Source organism: Sceloporus occidentalis, unplaced genomic scaffold (genome assembly GCF_023333645.1).
Source record: "Sceloporus occidentalis isolate IW3139 unplaced genomic scaffold, rSceOcc1.0.p SCAF_5, whole genome shotgun sequence".
Classification (NCBI taxonomy): domain Eukaryota; kingdom Metazoa; phylum Chordata; class Lepidosauria; order Squamata; family Phrynosomatidae; genus Sceloporus; species Sceloporus occidentalis.
In genome coordinates, this window is record NW_028316985.1 from 140,117,578 (window position 1) to 140,134,051 (window position 16,474).

Here is a 16,474-nt window from a genome sequence, read left to right on the forward strand (position 1 = left end):
ATAGCTAAAGTGGAAATTCTGTAAAATGTGTTTTCAAAGAAAATTTTTTTTAAAAATTGAAATTTTAATTTTTAAAAAACCTTAAAAAAAACCTCCCAATGAACCTCACCCCACTTACACCATCTCTTTGGAATTTTGAAGAGATACAGGTGAATGCCACAGCCCATTTCTCTCAAAATGCAGATGTCTGAGGATCAGTGGTGTCACCCCCTTAAGGTATAACCTGGTGTGGTCCTCACCCTGCGAACCCCCCTAGTAACACCACTGGAATCATGAAAGGTGATGTCCTATTTGTGCATTCTCTGGCACATAGAGAAGCGTAACAGGTGGTATAGGACATTTTTTAATTATTATTATCTTGTGAACTCTTGCATAAGTGTTGACAGAAGAGCCCAGCAGCTCTTTATTATTTATTTATTTGTGGTATTTATACCCCATAAATAAATAAATAAATAAATAAATAAATAAATAAATAAATAAATAAAATGCTGCTGGGCTCTTCTATCAACACTTATGCTTTGCCCTCTCTCTTCTCCCATATTGTTTGGATTGAACCCAATTATCTTCGATGTAATATAGAATGACTATCTTAATTTGATCTGAATTAAATGGGGGGAAATCCCATTTAGCTAGAAAATGTACTACCCAGAATCAAACATGAGTGAACCATTATCTTTAAGAGAAGGTGAGATAGATACTGAATATCCTGAAACTAAATTAAGGTGCAGTTAATGTGCTTGTGATGATCTCCAGGGCATCAACTTTCTTTAAAAAAAAAAAAAGTGGGAAAGACTTAACATTTGATGAAGCTTATTTGTTTTGGAAGCTGTATGAGTGATATTCCCTTGATGTTGGTCTGAAGTGCAATCAGTATTTCTCTGTGTGAAAATGGAAGCAAACGTTGCAGCTTCTTTTTGTAACTGAATGTAAGTAAACAACATCTGCAGTCTAAAACTAATTTGTTACTGAATGGTCTAGCACTATAGATTTCTGGCAGTTGTTGAACAAAGTACTTCCAATGAGAATGTGTGGAATAAGATCCATTCATGTGGTCCCATGGATGGAGTGAGTGCTGGGATTTGGAATAAACTCCTTTCAAGGCTGAACTTCTTCTCAGTCTTGGAATTACTGTGAATGACCTTCGGGGAAGTCATCACTCTTCTTAATGAGAAATGGAAATAATCGTATCTCTACCTTGTACAAAGAAACTAAAGAGTCTGAGAGTGAACCCAGTTGCATTCAGTAGGGTTTATTTCTAAGCCACACATAGGTCTGCATGCCATTAATTAATTTTTTTAAAAAAATTGATCTGCAAATCAATTTTTAAAAATCGCATTGGTCTTTGGATGCTCTATAAATCTACTCAGATAGATTAAAAATAGATAATATTTTCTCTCTGTCTCTTTACTTCTACCAAAAGGCCCTCACAAAAGGTCACAACACATTAAAGAGTAAAAATAAAACACCAGTTCAGAACCTAAAATTAACACTCTAGGGTTCAGCTTAAAAAAACATCTCTGCAAAACAGTTTCACTCCTTTTCTTTCTCTTTGCAGGAATTGTTTATCTGATATCAGCTCTCAGTAATGTGGAACATTCCAGTGTGCAGTTGACTGTTTCTGCCCGGGATGGTGGTGGTCTTTGGTCTGTTGTGAATGCAGTTGTGACTTTAAAGATCATCCAGAGTGTTGTGGCTCCTGCTGTCTTTGAGAGATCACGTTACACCTTTTCCATCCCTGAAGATGCACCCGAAGGAAGTGCTGTTGGGACAGTGAAAGCCAGGGAGCCTTTGAGTAAGTGGCTTTGGAATCCATTCAGACAGATTCCAGCACACTCTTGATTTGTTACAGGCTGCACACATCTGCAGCCAATATTATTTTAAGTGTCATTTCATTCTTTCATTACACGAAACATGCTGAAAAAACAAAAATTCATGCTAAGCTTTGAATTAGTCCTCTAGTAATTAATATAATGAAATCAAGGTGTTTTATTAAAGTATATTTTTATGGAGTGTCTCTCTTAGGTTTGTGGGGAGATAACATTAAAAGTCATATATAGAGACATTATCATTTTTTTAAAATAAATTCTCCTGTTACAATGGCCAAACATTATGAGATATATCAGACATAACTCATTTGCATCATGAGTTCACAGAATACACATGGTGGATTCAGTACACCCCTGTTTATTCATATCTATCCCATCTGTGCTTGTGCATCTGTGGCTGTTATCATACACGCAAACACAGAGAGAGAGACAGAGAGGGGAATAATAATAATAATATTAATAATAATTTATTTATAATCCGCTTAATCTCAAGGAATCCAAGCAGATTACAACAGTAAAAATAGCAAAATAAAGGAAAGATGCTTAAAAATGCAAAACCCATTCCTCATCCCAATTGTAAATTCAGTTAATACTAAAAAGAAATTAAACCTAGAAAGAGTATAAAACCATTAATATACAATCGGAATTAAAATAGAGATATCAATGAGAGTTCCACGAAAAGCTGGGGGGGGGGGGAGGCAGAAAGATGTTCTAATCTGGATAGTTACGCATTAGTGATATCAAATGGAACGCACACCTCCCAAATACCCATCCATCCATCCCTTTATTTATATCCTTCCTTTTCCCCAAGCTGGAACTCAAGACACTTACAAAAAAGTCATAAAATGTAATAAGGCTGCATCTGCACTTCAGAAACAATCCAGTTTTACACCACTTTAACTGCCATGGCTCAATGCTGTTAAATTCTGGGAATTGTAGTTTTGTGAAACATTTAGCCTTCTCTGTTGGAGAACTCTGGTGCCAAAACAAACTATATTTCCCAGAATTCCTTAACATTGAGCCATGATAGTTAAAGTGGTGTCAGACTGGATTATTTCTGCAGTGCAGATGCAGCCTAAAATACATATAGCTAAAAACATGCAAAATTTAGATTAAAATGGTATTAAATAATAACAGGATTAAAACCATTTTAAATCATACTTAAAAATTAGAAAGAGTATAGCAGTGTAAAAAGTCCTTTCATTATAATTAGTTTACAAAGAAATGTTTTGCTACCTAAATGACAGCAAAGAAAGAATCATCCTTGCTTCCTTATGGAAGGCGTTACAAAGTGTGGTAGCAGCCACAGAACAGGTCTTTTCCCACATTCCCATCCACTATGTCTGTGAAGGCAATGGGATAGAGAGGTCCCCTGCAGTCTTAAAAATTTGGACAGACTTATATGGGAAGACATGGTCATTCAAATAGGATGAGCCTGAGCGATAAAAGGCCCTATCAAGATGTTGGATGGAACACAGCACTATTCAGCCTAATCAAAGTGTTGGCTATGCATAGAACCCTCCCATTTCTGCTATACTGTCATTCAGTTAATGTTTGAGCACATATCAGAGCAAAAGGAATAATGTGGTTCTGTTGAGTTTTATTGGTATCTTCAGTGCATGGGTTCTGTGACTGGAATTCAATATGATCTGCCCTGTCTATGTGACCTGAAAGTGACAGTGTGGGTGATGAAAGAAATAATCATTTATGCAAAGTCAGAATTGCCTGAAGCATCTAAAGCCCCATTCCCACTGGGCAAAAAAAGTGGCTTATTTCGCTGTGATTCTGACTCAGATTCTGACTCGAATCTGACCAATCGTTCCCATTAAAAAACGGATGCAAACAGACCTGGGTTTTTTTACCCCTGTTTTCGTTCCCATTGGTATTTTCCCCATGGTAATTTGAAGCGGGTTATTTTGCTCCCTGTTCCCATTGCCCTTTCAGAACCTCTTTTTTTTAAAGCAGCTGTCAATCAAGTGTCTAAGCCCTTGACATCAGAGCCAATCAGTCGCTTAGGCGCTTTTCCCCTCCGGGAAATGGAAAAGGGAGCCTCTATTCGCCCCAAATCCCTTTGCGTCCAGGCTCTTCTGTGTCTCTCCAGACTCCCTCTGGGAAAGAGAGAAGAGGAGCCTCTATTTGCCCCAAATCCCTTTGCATCCAGGCTCTTCTGTGTCTTCCCATAGTTCCTCTGGAAGAGAGAAGGAGCCTCTCTTCCCCCCAAATCCCTTTGCCTCCCCCATTGCTCCCTGGGCTGTCTGGGGGGCGATCAGGCAGGCATGTAATGCAAAGCCGATCTGTTGCTCAGGCACTCAGACAGAGGCAAAAAAAGAAAAGAAAATAGTTTAAAATGGTGACCTCACATGTTGGTCTATGAATGTGGAGCAGGGGGGAGGTTGCAGGAGGCCTAATCTGTTTACTGTGTTTGCAGCTCAATGTAGCGCGATCGCCTTCCCCTGCTTCCCAATCCATTGGGGGAAAGGCTATGCGAACGGAAGAAAATGGCACCGGTAATGCAAGAAAGAGAACCCCAGACCAGCACCTTGAGTACTGTTCCTCCCATCCCCAAGTTCCTGAATCAGACACCCTTTTGTTCCCATTCATTTGCCCCGAATCAGATCAGGAGGCACAGGAAAAACCTCTAAAAATATGCACTCTTTTAAAACCGGTTTATCCACCACTGATTCGGGTTTTCCAAGGAAAAATCGAATACATGGGGATCCGAATTCCAATGGGAATGAAATTGGCGCAATGAGGATCGAATGCACGCTCAAATGGGAACGATGCACCCCTAATTCGATTCTTGATCCGCGTTATAACCCAGGGGGAATGGGGCCTAAGAAATGTTTGGGTTAATAGATACCATCTACACAGAAAAGTTGAACATTTTCAAGAATTTCTGAATCAGAATATAAGTAGAGGAGGAAGAAACTAGACCCAACAGGCAGCTTATGTTGCAATAAATTTTGTAGAACTTTAAGCTTTCTTTTCTTGTAGTTTGGGGAAATGGATGTGTTGAGCAACAAGGTAGTGAGAATACGTTTGTGGGTGTGCATATTCTCCTACCTTTTCCCTGTGTAGCAGCAAACATTTTGGCCACAGAAAATACTGCAGCATTTACAGAATATGGTCTGGAAGTGATACAAGTAGTTTCAGTATTGATGTTCCAGTGTTTGCTGAAAAATATTAATTTCATTGACCTTTGAGGGTCTCTCTTTCCCAAATCTGTGCACAACCTATATATGTTATGGCTTCCTGGTTTGTATTCAGAGTGTTCAAGGTTTGACCAGTGTGTCTCAAAACACTTATACTGAAGTCATAAAATTAGAGTTTAGTGGAATGTTACTGTGTCTGGTTAGAATAGAATTCCTCTGTACATCCTGACCTAGTTGGCAAAAAGTTTGAGTATTTTTTAAATGGGAGAAATTATATTGATTTCTTCATAAAGTTTAATCATACCTGTGGGGTGAAAATGCATGTCTCATAAATGGGCTGACAGCATGCCTTTGAGTAGAGTCTGTACAGTATCCATTTTTCCTCGTAGCTCTAGAGGCTATGGAAAAAAGAGGGGGAAACATTGAAACAAATGTTAAGAGAAGTTCAAAATATTCAACTCACTGAATATTGCTCTGGCACACTTTTCAAACATTCTAGAGCATTTGCACATCTCTTATTTGATACTGATTTTTCCCCCCTGATTCTTTTTACAGATTTCTTGGAAACAATTTCTTACAGAATTTCCTCTGGTGATCCCTTTGGAAGATTCTGTATTGACCCACAGTATGGAATCATTCACACTAAAAAAAAGCTTGACCATGAAACCCATGATCACACAGTTCTTACAGTGCAGTCACAGCTGGGAAACTCGCCAGTTTATAGCACTACCCAGGTCAATGTAACCGTGATCGATGTCAATGACAACCCTCCAGTCTTTGGGGTGGAGCATGATCAGATAAATATATCGCAAAACACAGCACCTGGCACAGCTCTTTACATAGCTCATGCAGAAGACAAAGACAGTGGACTAAATGGGGCAATCCGCTACTCTGTTGTAAGCAATAAGTCCAGTGTGTTTACCATTGATCCAGTTTTTGGCGTGCTTTATCTTACCAGAACTCTGGCTGCTGATATGCAGCTTGAAGATACAGTGGTACAGATCACTGCAGAAGATCATGGAAGTCCTCCGCTGAGTTCTCTGTTAATCCTAAGAGTGTTTATTGATGAACCAAAAGGATATCCTGCATTCAGTTTTGAAAATTTGGTGTATCAGGTGGAAGTTAATGAGGCAGCTTTTGTTGGCAGCAAAATTCTGCAAATACAAGCCCGGAAGCTAAATCCCCAACACGCCCTTGAGGATTTTATTTACTCCCTGGAACAAAACATAGATTCTGCTTCATTTAGAATTGATCCTGAAACAGGTGTGATTTACCTACAGAATCCTTTGGACTATGAAATCACACAGACACATAATTTTAAAGCCTTTGTTACTCACCCACTTGATAGGTCAAAGCAAAATTCAAGTACCTCAGTAATAATCAGTGTTGTTGATGAAAATGACAATTCTCCAGCTTTTGCACATGATGATTATTTTTTTGAAATTGAGGAAAGTTCATTGCCCCATGGTGTTGTTGGCACAATTGCAGCAGTTGACAAGGATTCTGGAAGAAATGGGCAGCTCTCCTATTTCCTTTTATCAGATGGAAAATATTTCAAAATCAATTCCAATACAGGTAATACATTTTGCTGTGGTTCTTTGTTCCTCGTGGAAAGTTTAGCCTTCTGCTAACCAGAGTTATTGAAATATGTAATGACCATTCTTTCTCCCTCTCTCTGTATATGAGTATGTGAGAGAGTGGAGGTGGGGAGAAGGACAGAGAGACAGAATATTAATGTATTGCCTGTCCAAAGTAACGGGTGAAGCCAGTGAGGTGTTGTAAGTGCTCAAAGGAACAGCTGAATCATTATATTTTTCATTAGATGATTTAACAGCCATATTCTCACAGATCTAGTGACAGATGTAGCACTGATTTCTTAGCATATGAAAAATGGGCAAACTGATTAATAATATCACCTGTGAATCATATATTCTCTTATTGCTTATTTTTGCCTGTTATTCAACAGTGGTCAGCTGCAGCACAGTGCTATCCAAATGGATAGTTCCTGAGACTGCTAGGCATGTTACTGCTAGCTTGATGAAGACATGCAGTCGAAAACTACCAGCAAGTATAATTATAAATTAGTGTCACTTGAGGCTTTCAAATTCCTGGCAAAGTGCAGTGTTAGATGATGAGCTCCACAAGATTCCTATACATAACTTACATAAATGCTGGTCAGAACAATTGGCTTCCAGGTCAAATGATAACCAAACCGCTTAATCTATGACCAAACATTTGATACCACTCTTCCCATATCCATCCCTCAATGTATGCACCACTTTCTGAAAAACTATTTACCTTCTTACTTCTGTATCCTCTCTGGGCTATCACAGAAACCATCTGCCTTTGTCGTGCCTGTTTCTTCCTAACACTTGTCCTTCATTTATTTACCGAACTCTGTTACTTGACTTCTTTAGCTGATTTTTATCTGTTGTCTTTCAGTTTTTGCATTGGCAACCAGTCTCTTCTGCCATTAACTCCTCATGAAGAATCTCCTGCTTGTTCTGTTTGGTTGTACTAGACCCCTGACTTTATTCTTGTCTTTATGGTTTTGGGTATGCTTCAAGGCCATTTCTCTGAAACTATCCAGTAACCTTATGTCACACTGTTAATAAAATGTCTGATTAACATTTGAGAAGGTGCAAGTAGCTACAGGATAGTAATTTAAAAAAAACCTAAACAACCCAGGCTAAAATAAGGAGGGAGATACTTTAGCACAGTACCATAAAATGTTGAACATCAATCAGAAGGGAATAAGGAATGAAAATCATCCACAAGTGATGAAATTAGTTGGCAAGAGAGGCCCTGTACTATGCAGATGTGGAATCTGAGACTTGCTCTCCACAAAACCTGGACCATTTGCCATCTGGAAAATGACTAAAGCAAAGTGGCTTTAGAGATGACTCTAGAAAGATAATGAGGAGATCAAACAAGTATACCACTGTTCTGTTGCACTGAATTTGGTAAAAAGTAACCCCAAATCTGGGATAAAAAAGGCCAGATGCTCATGGCAAGTGGCTGCAAGGCTCTACAGCACAGTGAGGAAACTGCTTGCTAGTCTCCCCAAAGGCTCTATGCTGAGAGGGTCCCCAGTATATGATGTCTCAGCCAGCTGGCCAATAACTAAAATAATTTTCACCCTTTTATTCTGCTGGCAGGGAAGAGAAAATCTATTTTGGCTTCTTTAGAGCAGCCATATGCCTTTAAAGTTAGTGTGAGCGAGTGTGTGTGTATAAAGTCAAGTCACTTGGAGTACAGTGAAGTTATAAGGGCCCCAAGGTACACAAGTACTGAAGGACACGCTTTAGCTTGGGTCCATATAGTACAGATATCAAGTGACAGAAGTCATTTTTTGTCATGTAGTAGAAATCTAGTGCAACTTACTAAAACGTATCATGTCTGGCCTGTAATTCTCTACTCCGTTACTTGTCGTTCTTGTCCCAGGTGAAATTATAAACTGGGTTGCTTTAGATCATGAGCAGGAAGCTCACCACCATCTGATTGTTCTGGTGACTGATCATGGAGTCCCTCAGCATAATTCCACAGTAACTGCCTATATTACAGTTACTGACCTGAATGACAATCATCCATTCTTCCCCCAGCTTCCACTGCATGTCAAGGTTTGTAGTAACTGTTGTAGATATTTTCTTTTTCCACTCAGTGAAGTACCTTTGTTCCATGTTTGTTTTAAATGAATGGATATTATTGCAATATGGAGTATGGAAGAGAGAGTAATTTGAATGTATGTTCCACCCAGTATAGGTGTTAAATTCACACTCCAGACCAATGTAAGCAAAAACCTGTTAAGCCTTGTGTGTGAAAAAGTCCTTTTTCGTCTCCTGCAGCTGCCCGTACAATAAGTTTTAAATTTTGTTTTGAGCACCATCTTGTGGCAATATGCTTGAACTGGAAATCACTTTAAAAGACAAATTTTACACACACTTAGTATGCATTAACTGGTGAGATTAAATCTGTTTGAAAACTAAAATTTAGTTTATCATGTCTGCAGTTAAGAAACTGTTGCATGTGATACCAGCCCTCTAATAACTTTATTTGTCCTGCCCTTTTCTTAATAGATTGGTTTCATTTATAACTTTATGCTTTCCTGTTGACATTTTATCATGTAAAATCCACGTCTAGTGTAAATAATACAGAGTTTGACTTTTCTACAAGTTTAAACACTCTAAGGGTCAAAACAGACAGCCGAAAAAAGCCCGCTTCCGATTATCATCAGAGTGTGGTGTTTACACATCACATGCACCGATGACACCCTGAAGCCAGTGTGAAGCTGTTTGGCTGCCCAGACGTGAGCAGCTTCAAGGCACTCCAGTGTCCCACCGTTTATACACCACATGCCGCTGGAGCAGCTTGAAGCCAGCTTTGGGTTGTGGGAAAGCTGCAAAAACCGGCTTTTTTCTCTTCTTGCCAGTCTGTTCCAGCCCTAAATTACACACTAGTAAGCTTGCTAGAAAACTAGGAGTAAAATATAAGAGACCTTATATTTCTTTCTCCCTCAGATCTATGAAGAAATATATAAGTAGAAATATATTTCTAAAGATTATTTAAAATGTTTACCAAATTTGTACCAATTTAATTACTAACAAGCACAGAATACCAGGTTTTGTGGAGCTGGAGCACAATTTACTAGCTTTGTGTTTAGCGCTCTTTGCAGTTTGAAAAGTCTAATTTTAATTGATCTGCTTACCATTAGGTTTTGGAAGGGCAGCCAGCAGGAACACTTGTTGCCACCATATTTGCAACAGACCTTGATTCTGGAAACAATGGGATAGTTCTATATTCATTGTCTGCAGGTAAGGATTTTTGTATTTGTTGACTATAAATAAGAAACTGTATGATATCAAAATATCTGGAGAAAATGAGCCAGTAACCATATAGCATAAACCTATAGAATGGGTGTGTCTGTTTCTATCACAAATGCCTCTTTTACAGTCAAATGTATACTTTAAGGGGAATTTCAATTCCTTTACATCATATGTGGTGAGTTAGTAATTTTTGTGACATATGATTTGTGACCTGAATTCCAAGACTGAGTTGCCGTTTCCAAACATTTCTGACAGTCGCACCATGCTTTTAAGTATTTATCCATTGACAGTTATGCATACTTTTTTTCATTGCCCCTAGAATTGTCAAATAAAAAATCCAATCCAGCTAGGATGTAGGTCATTGTAGTGTATTATTTATTTCATGACAAAGTGTATTTCCACTTCCCAGTGTAAAAATGGCATTTCTTTCCCATTATTAACTGGAAATCTTCCTTTAATACCTGGTCTTAACAGTCTGAGATGGGGATCAAAAGATAATGTGAGCAAACAATGTGGCTTATGTAGATCCTATTTCATTCCTCTTTAAGTGAAACGTTTAGCAGATAAGAGTTTGGGAGCAAAATGTTAATTTCCCCTCCTGCTATGACACAAAAAAGGGAGAAGTAAGGATACTTTAGGGCCTGGTTGTGAATTGAATGAAATCTCTGAATTCTCTGAAGATGCCAGCCACATATGTTGGTGAAACGTCAGGAAGAAAATCTACTAGAACATGGCCACATAGCCTGAAAAAGCCACAAAAAACCATGAATGAAATCTATTGTTTTAGGGTTTGTTTTTTTTAAAAATTGCCAGTTAAAATGAATAAAGGATTTTCTTAACACTAAATGGATCATATTCTTCACATTTTATTCAGATGTAAGAGCAAAGGAAAGCTATAGCCTTATCTGCAGCCTTACACTATTCATTGAAAAAGAACAAAACAAGCAAACCATTTTTTAAAGTGCTGGTTCCATGGTGGTCTATGAGGCAACACATTTACTTCAATCCGATGGGTTAGGCTATAGCCTATTAAAGTTCATGCCTCAATAAATTTGTTAGCCTTTGAAATACAATCCTTTTTTTCTCCTATTTTCCAACTGTGTGAAACACATACAACATTGCTTTTCTGGAATTTATTCTTACTGTTTCACCTACACTCATCACTCCACATTTGCGGCTTTGACTTTTGCGGCTTTGATTATTCACAGATTTTATTAATATGTTCTCTCTAGGAATATCTGGGTCCTCTAGCGTAACTCTATGGTCAACTTTAACCAAAAATCGCACTGAAGGACCTAGAGATTCCTAGGCATTTGGAGCTCCTCTGCCAGATAACAGCAGTTCTGTGGTCAATACTGTTATCTGGCAGATGTTGACCACAGAGTTGCACTGAAGGACTTAGATATTCCTAGAGAAGTATTCTCTCAGGTAAAAACATAGTGTTTTTGTTATTTGCAGTTTTCCCACATTCACAGGGGTCCTGTCTCCTAGGCCCAGCAAATGTGGAGGGACGTGTGTACATTGCATGGAATATTTGGAGTAAAGTGGATAAACCAAGTAAATCTTTAATAATTGACATCATAAATTGAAAGTTGAGTAACAAATAACATAGCCTTGATACAGATGAATTTTACATTAACCATATTTCGCAGAATCAAATTATAGTTCACATTATACCTCTTAACCAACTAAAGTGCCATAAAACTAAACTACTGTACCTATTTCCCAAAATGAGGCATATGAAGGTTTAATTTTTAATTTGTAGCTGTGTGCCACCAGTGACCGGGTCCCTGTGCAGCTGTAGTATCCATCTTGCTAATATCCAGATGCTAGTAGGTCATCTGATTCAAACCACTTCCTTGATCACACCAGTTGTTGATAAATATTCTGTTCATAGCTGCATTGATACATTGGGTCACTGTGCCAAAAATGTTGCTAGTTACATTAATCCTACCATGGATTTTATTAGAGCTCTGTAATCTACATTTATTGTGTTCCTAAAATTTAATCTCAGCTCCAGAGGCATGAGTAGTAACTTGGACATAATGACTTTGTTAGCCAGAGAGATCAATTTCTCCCCTTTTTGCAGAATCTTTCCCTCTTTTCAACCTCTGTTCCCAACTGTTATTGATGGGAAACAATATCCTCAGGCTCTGTGTTTCCTTGTTTGTTACACAAGGATTGTGTAACATGGTATCCTAGATTCTTAGAAAGCCATACACGTGCCTTTGCAAGGGTAAAAGAGGTGCATCAGTTGCACAAGTGGTGTGAACTTCATGTATTATCCCAGAGATGTTTACCCTGAAGAAAGAAGTATATATACGCAGGTCGATTTCGGACAGTTCAGCTTTTGCTGTTAGGAACTTTCAGAAGCACTTTCACATAATGCTATCATTTCGTTTTCTGGCTTCCATTGCTTTTTGATCAATGGAAAAAAAATGAGAATAGATGTTCCTTGGCATTGTGTAATTTAGTTATGGCTAACTTTTAGTATATGTTTCATATATTTTTGTGTGAATATTTAAATTTACTTTATTAGTAATAACAACAGTATTGTTCCTTGGCATATTGATAGAAAGTTGTGGCTGCTGGATGTCATTGGTGTGCTATACCAGACATTGATTTATATTAATGGAGAAGCTTTAGAATTTGAGAATTATAAAAATAATGCATGAATACAGAATAAGTCATATTAACATATATTTCAGTCCAGTAATTGGTTTTGTTTTATGCTTTGCTTTGATTGATGAGTCCCACTTGAAATAATTTTTAATACAGATGTAGAAAAAGCCATTTTTATATAGGCTGCATTCCAAATTTACATAAAACATTTTATCATCCTATTTCGTTATATATAAGCACACAAATAGACACATACATTGTGGATTAAACCATGGTGAATAGGTTTAGGGATATGCCTCTTTCATGGTGTTTTGTACATTTCATCCCTTTCCTATTTTGGTTCTATACAGTATAACCAGTTTGTTTTGTCTAGATGCAACAATTACTTATTGAAATCACATGCTGTTCAAAGTTGTATATTGAAAGAAAAAACAGTAAGAACAACAATTATAAACCAAGAAAAACAAAAGTGAAATTGGCTTGTTGCACTGCTGTGCGTATCATACTGAAATAGACAGAGCAAGAGTGGGCAACATTGTTTTTCACAGTTGCTCAACCCCGATGTAAAGAATTTAAATTTCTGGAAAGGGTCAAAATGAATAGCATGGCCCTCAAAATTATGTGCCATTAGGACAAGCCATGGTGTAGAGCAGAGAGTTGCTGTATTACTTTTCTCAATAAAGTAATATCTAAGTCTTGGAAAAGTTACTTTTTTGAACTCAAGCTCCCTAGCTAACATGGCCATTGGTTTCTTATGTAGTACAATGTAACTGCATTCCATTGTTAAGTAAAATCTCTGTATTGTATACAGTACAACCTATCATGAGAACACCAGTTCTATATTTTTCTGTCTTCTGCTCTTTGCTGTTTGGGACCAATTGCCAACATCAGGTGGAGGTAGCTTCCTTGAATGGAGTTCCAGTTGCAGAAACGTCCTCTCTCCAGTTTGGGGTGATTTCCCCCCTTTCATATCACACTTCATCTAAACCTTTAGAGTGATTTCCCTAGCCCCCAGAAGTGGCCTTTGTGAAGAGATACAGGGGACTGACATAGGAAGGGGAGGACTAGAAACCCTCCTTGCATAAATGGGTTTCCATCCATTCAGGTTTTGATGCAGCACCTGTATTACTACTTGCGAAATTGGCAGTGACCTATAGATGCTATATGAATGGTCATTCTATCTAAAGGTTTGCTTGTTGATCTGAATAACTCATGTTCCCTTAAGGGGCATTTTTTCAGGCAGAAGGTGAGCAGAGGAAGAGAGTAGTGGGATGGGAATGCAGACCTCTATATGCATCTAGAACAGGACAAAGAGGCAGCCAGGCCAAGGAAGCAAAAGATAAGATGGGAGCCACCACAAAAACTTAAGGGCTGTCCACATGGGCCCAAAGGACCAAGTTCCTTTTGCCTTGCATAATCTTATTTGGATGATGCAGGCCGTTAACGACGGGCCAGGATCAGGCTGGGATACGGCAGACCAGACACAGATCCAGTGGTTCTGGCCTTGTCCTGGGTCAGAGAGGTCTTAGCATGGTCAAAAAGACTTGCTGTTTGCTGTGGAGTTTCATGGAAGCTCCACATCAAACCCTGGCAGGTCAGAGAGCCTTGCACACACCACTCAGCTGCTAGTGAGAAGACTCTCATCACCATGTCTGACATAGAAACTGGGTGCCTGGGCACATGGGTGCAGCCAGGCACCCCATTTATATGTCAGTCACAGCAACAGGGGTCTTTTCAGTAGCAGCAGTGGCAGAGGTAGTTAAGGGGTACATGGTGGTAGCAGGTATGTGGTGCAGTGGTTGATGGGTATGTAAACGCTCTCATTCCTGTGCTAACCTGGGCAACAATCCGGGTTGGATCCTGGGCCAGGAAAGCACAGGCTATGCCTTTGTTATCCTGGCCCTACTGCTCAGCCACTTAACTTGACGTACGTTCTTGTTTGCATAATTCCTTCTTAATACACAGTTATATTAATAATGATGTCTTTTTTCTAGGGGAAAGTTTAGGTCACTTTCAGATTGACATTAGCAGTGGTGAATTAAGAACCACTGAAGCTCTCTTATACAGTTGGCGTTCGAACTACAAAATGGTTGTCACTGCAGCTGATCAGGGAATCCCTCCACTTCAAGGACAAACAGTCATCAATGTTGAGGTATTGACTTAAATAGGCATTGTTTTTTTGAGGTCAGGTATCTTAGCAAATGATAGTACAAGCATACACAGAGTACCCTCTGTGGAAATATTTTTCTGCCGTTGGTTGTAAAAACAGAAAATGTTTTTATCACATTTTACAAATGAGAACAGCAAATTTTTGCTTGAGCATTTCTGACGTCTGCTTTATTAAGAGGAAGCTGTCAGTAAGATTGATAAATGTAACTCGAACAACAACAAATAATAGTGGACAATAACAATACACTGTAAACATACCTGCAACCTCCAGAAAAATAACTAAATGTTATTTGCACTTAGGTCCTTCTGAAACCAAAGTAAAATGTTAGTCATGACTTAATCCTCATTTAAATATGACTTTATCTGGATCCAGTCCTGTGTACTTTATTGGGTTATTCCTTTTCCCAAACTGCTGGCCTGATCATTAATTGGGAGTTTGGGATTCTCCTCTGATTGCTGTACTGAATGCACTCACTTAACATCATGACTGTTGGTTTGCTCCATTATGATCAAAAAAGTTGAACAAAAATGACAAACAATAAAAAGCTCAGTATCTTTTTAATACATGTAGCGTTGCAGATAATTTAACTTGGTACATTCAGACCACAAATGCTTTTCCATCAGGGGATATAATTTCATACTCTCTGCTAGTAAGCTTCACTTAAAGAGATTTTCTCACACTAATATAGAAAGAGCATGCCTTTGAAATATGAGCAAGACTTTTTAGTTGCAGCTTAACAAGAAAAGCACTATATTCTGTACCCTGCTAAGCTAGCATTTGTGGCTTATACGTATCACTATAAATGATGTACAAAACTATAGAGTATGAAGGAGATTTACATCTTGTGAATTAATTTGTTAATGAAAGCATGCATCATCCTTTCTGTAATTTGAAGCCACCTTCAAAATCCATAGCTTTGATGGATATTCTTATCAGATGGATATTCTTGAGAAAGTTCATAAATGCATAGCGGTCACCTCCCCAAGAAGGCATCTTAAGTGGCTTTTAAAAATTCTCACGTTTTCCTGTAATTATTTGGCTGGTGGATCATGACTCCAAAGCACATCAGAAAGATGTGTGCCAGATTCTTTTGAAAAATCAGATGGCAAGTTAAATGGTGTGGGCCTGTGCTTTTTTGCATGCCAGAGAATGACATAACTGAGATGGAGGAATGGACATAGACGAAAACTTCCTTGTGAATGGAAACTTGTGTATTTTGAGTCTTTAAGGCATACTAGTATGTGCATGCTATGGAAGAACAGGGTAGGGAGAGGTTTTGCTTCCTTTTGTACAAAACTAGAACTCAGGCTGCTCCAGCAAAACACAAACATAAAGTATAATGATACCACCAAGTTAGATATCTTTAAAGGAAATAGGAAGTATACATTTACCTCCAGTATAAAGATGGAAACAATATTCACAGTATCTTGTTTCTACCCCCCAAAATGGTCCCGGGAAACCTGGTTTAGAATAAAAACAAAGTAGTGAGACTTTTGTGCAGCTTTCACCCAGTATTCACATATCTGATGTTTTTCAGGAAATTATCCTATGCAGGAATGAACATGGTGTGTGTGTGTGTGTGTGTGTGTGTGTGTGTGTGTGTGTGTGTTAACCTCTCTCCATGCTTTAGCACAAAACCCACAATTTTCAAATAGAATAATAGAATCTGCAGGATCTCCAGCTGCGGGATCCCCAGGAGGTACATGTTTTCTACACACAAAACAGCAGTCTCATTTTTAAAAATGCAGCTTTTTTTCTATGTGCAACTTCCTGGGTTTTGCACCCCCAAAAATCATATTTTTGTAATTCAACATTGATGTTTTGTACACAGAAAACAGTAATTTTGTATAAAAATAACCTGTGGCTATCTAGAAACACTAG

At 38.4% G+C, this 16,474-nt stretch overlaps 1 protein-coding gene across 1 annotated transcript in view; it reads left to right on the top strand.

The window, feature by feature from the left end:
* Positions 1–16,474, top strand: part of DCHS2 (dachsous cadherin-related 2) — a 123,378-nt gene that overhangs the window by 72,031 nt on the left and 34,873 nt on the right. The window contains 5 exon segments of the mRNA XM_089527233.1: positions 1,556–1,792; positions 5,534–6,643; positions 8,405–8,598; positions 9,690–9,789; positions 14,418–14,575. Of these exon segments, the coding sequence (XP_089383359.1) occupies positions 1,556–1,792; positions 5,534–6,643; positions 8,405–8,598; positions 9,690–9,789; positions 14,418–14,575 (1,799 nt within the window).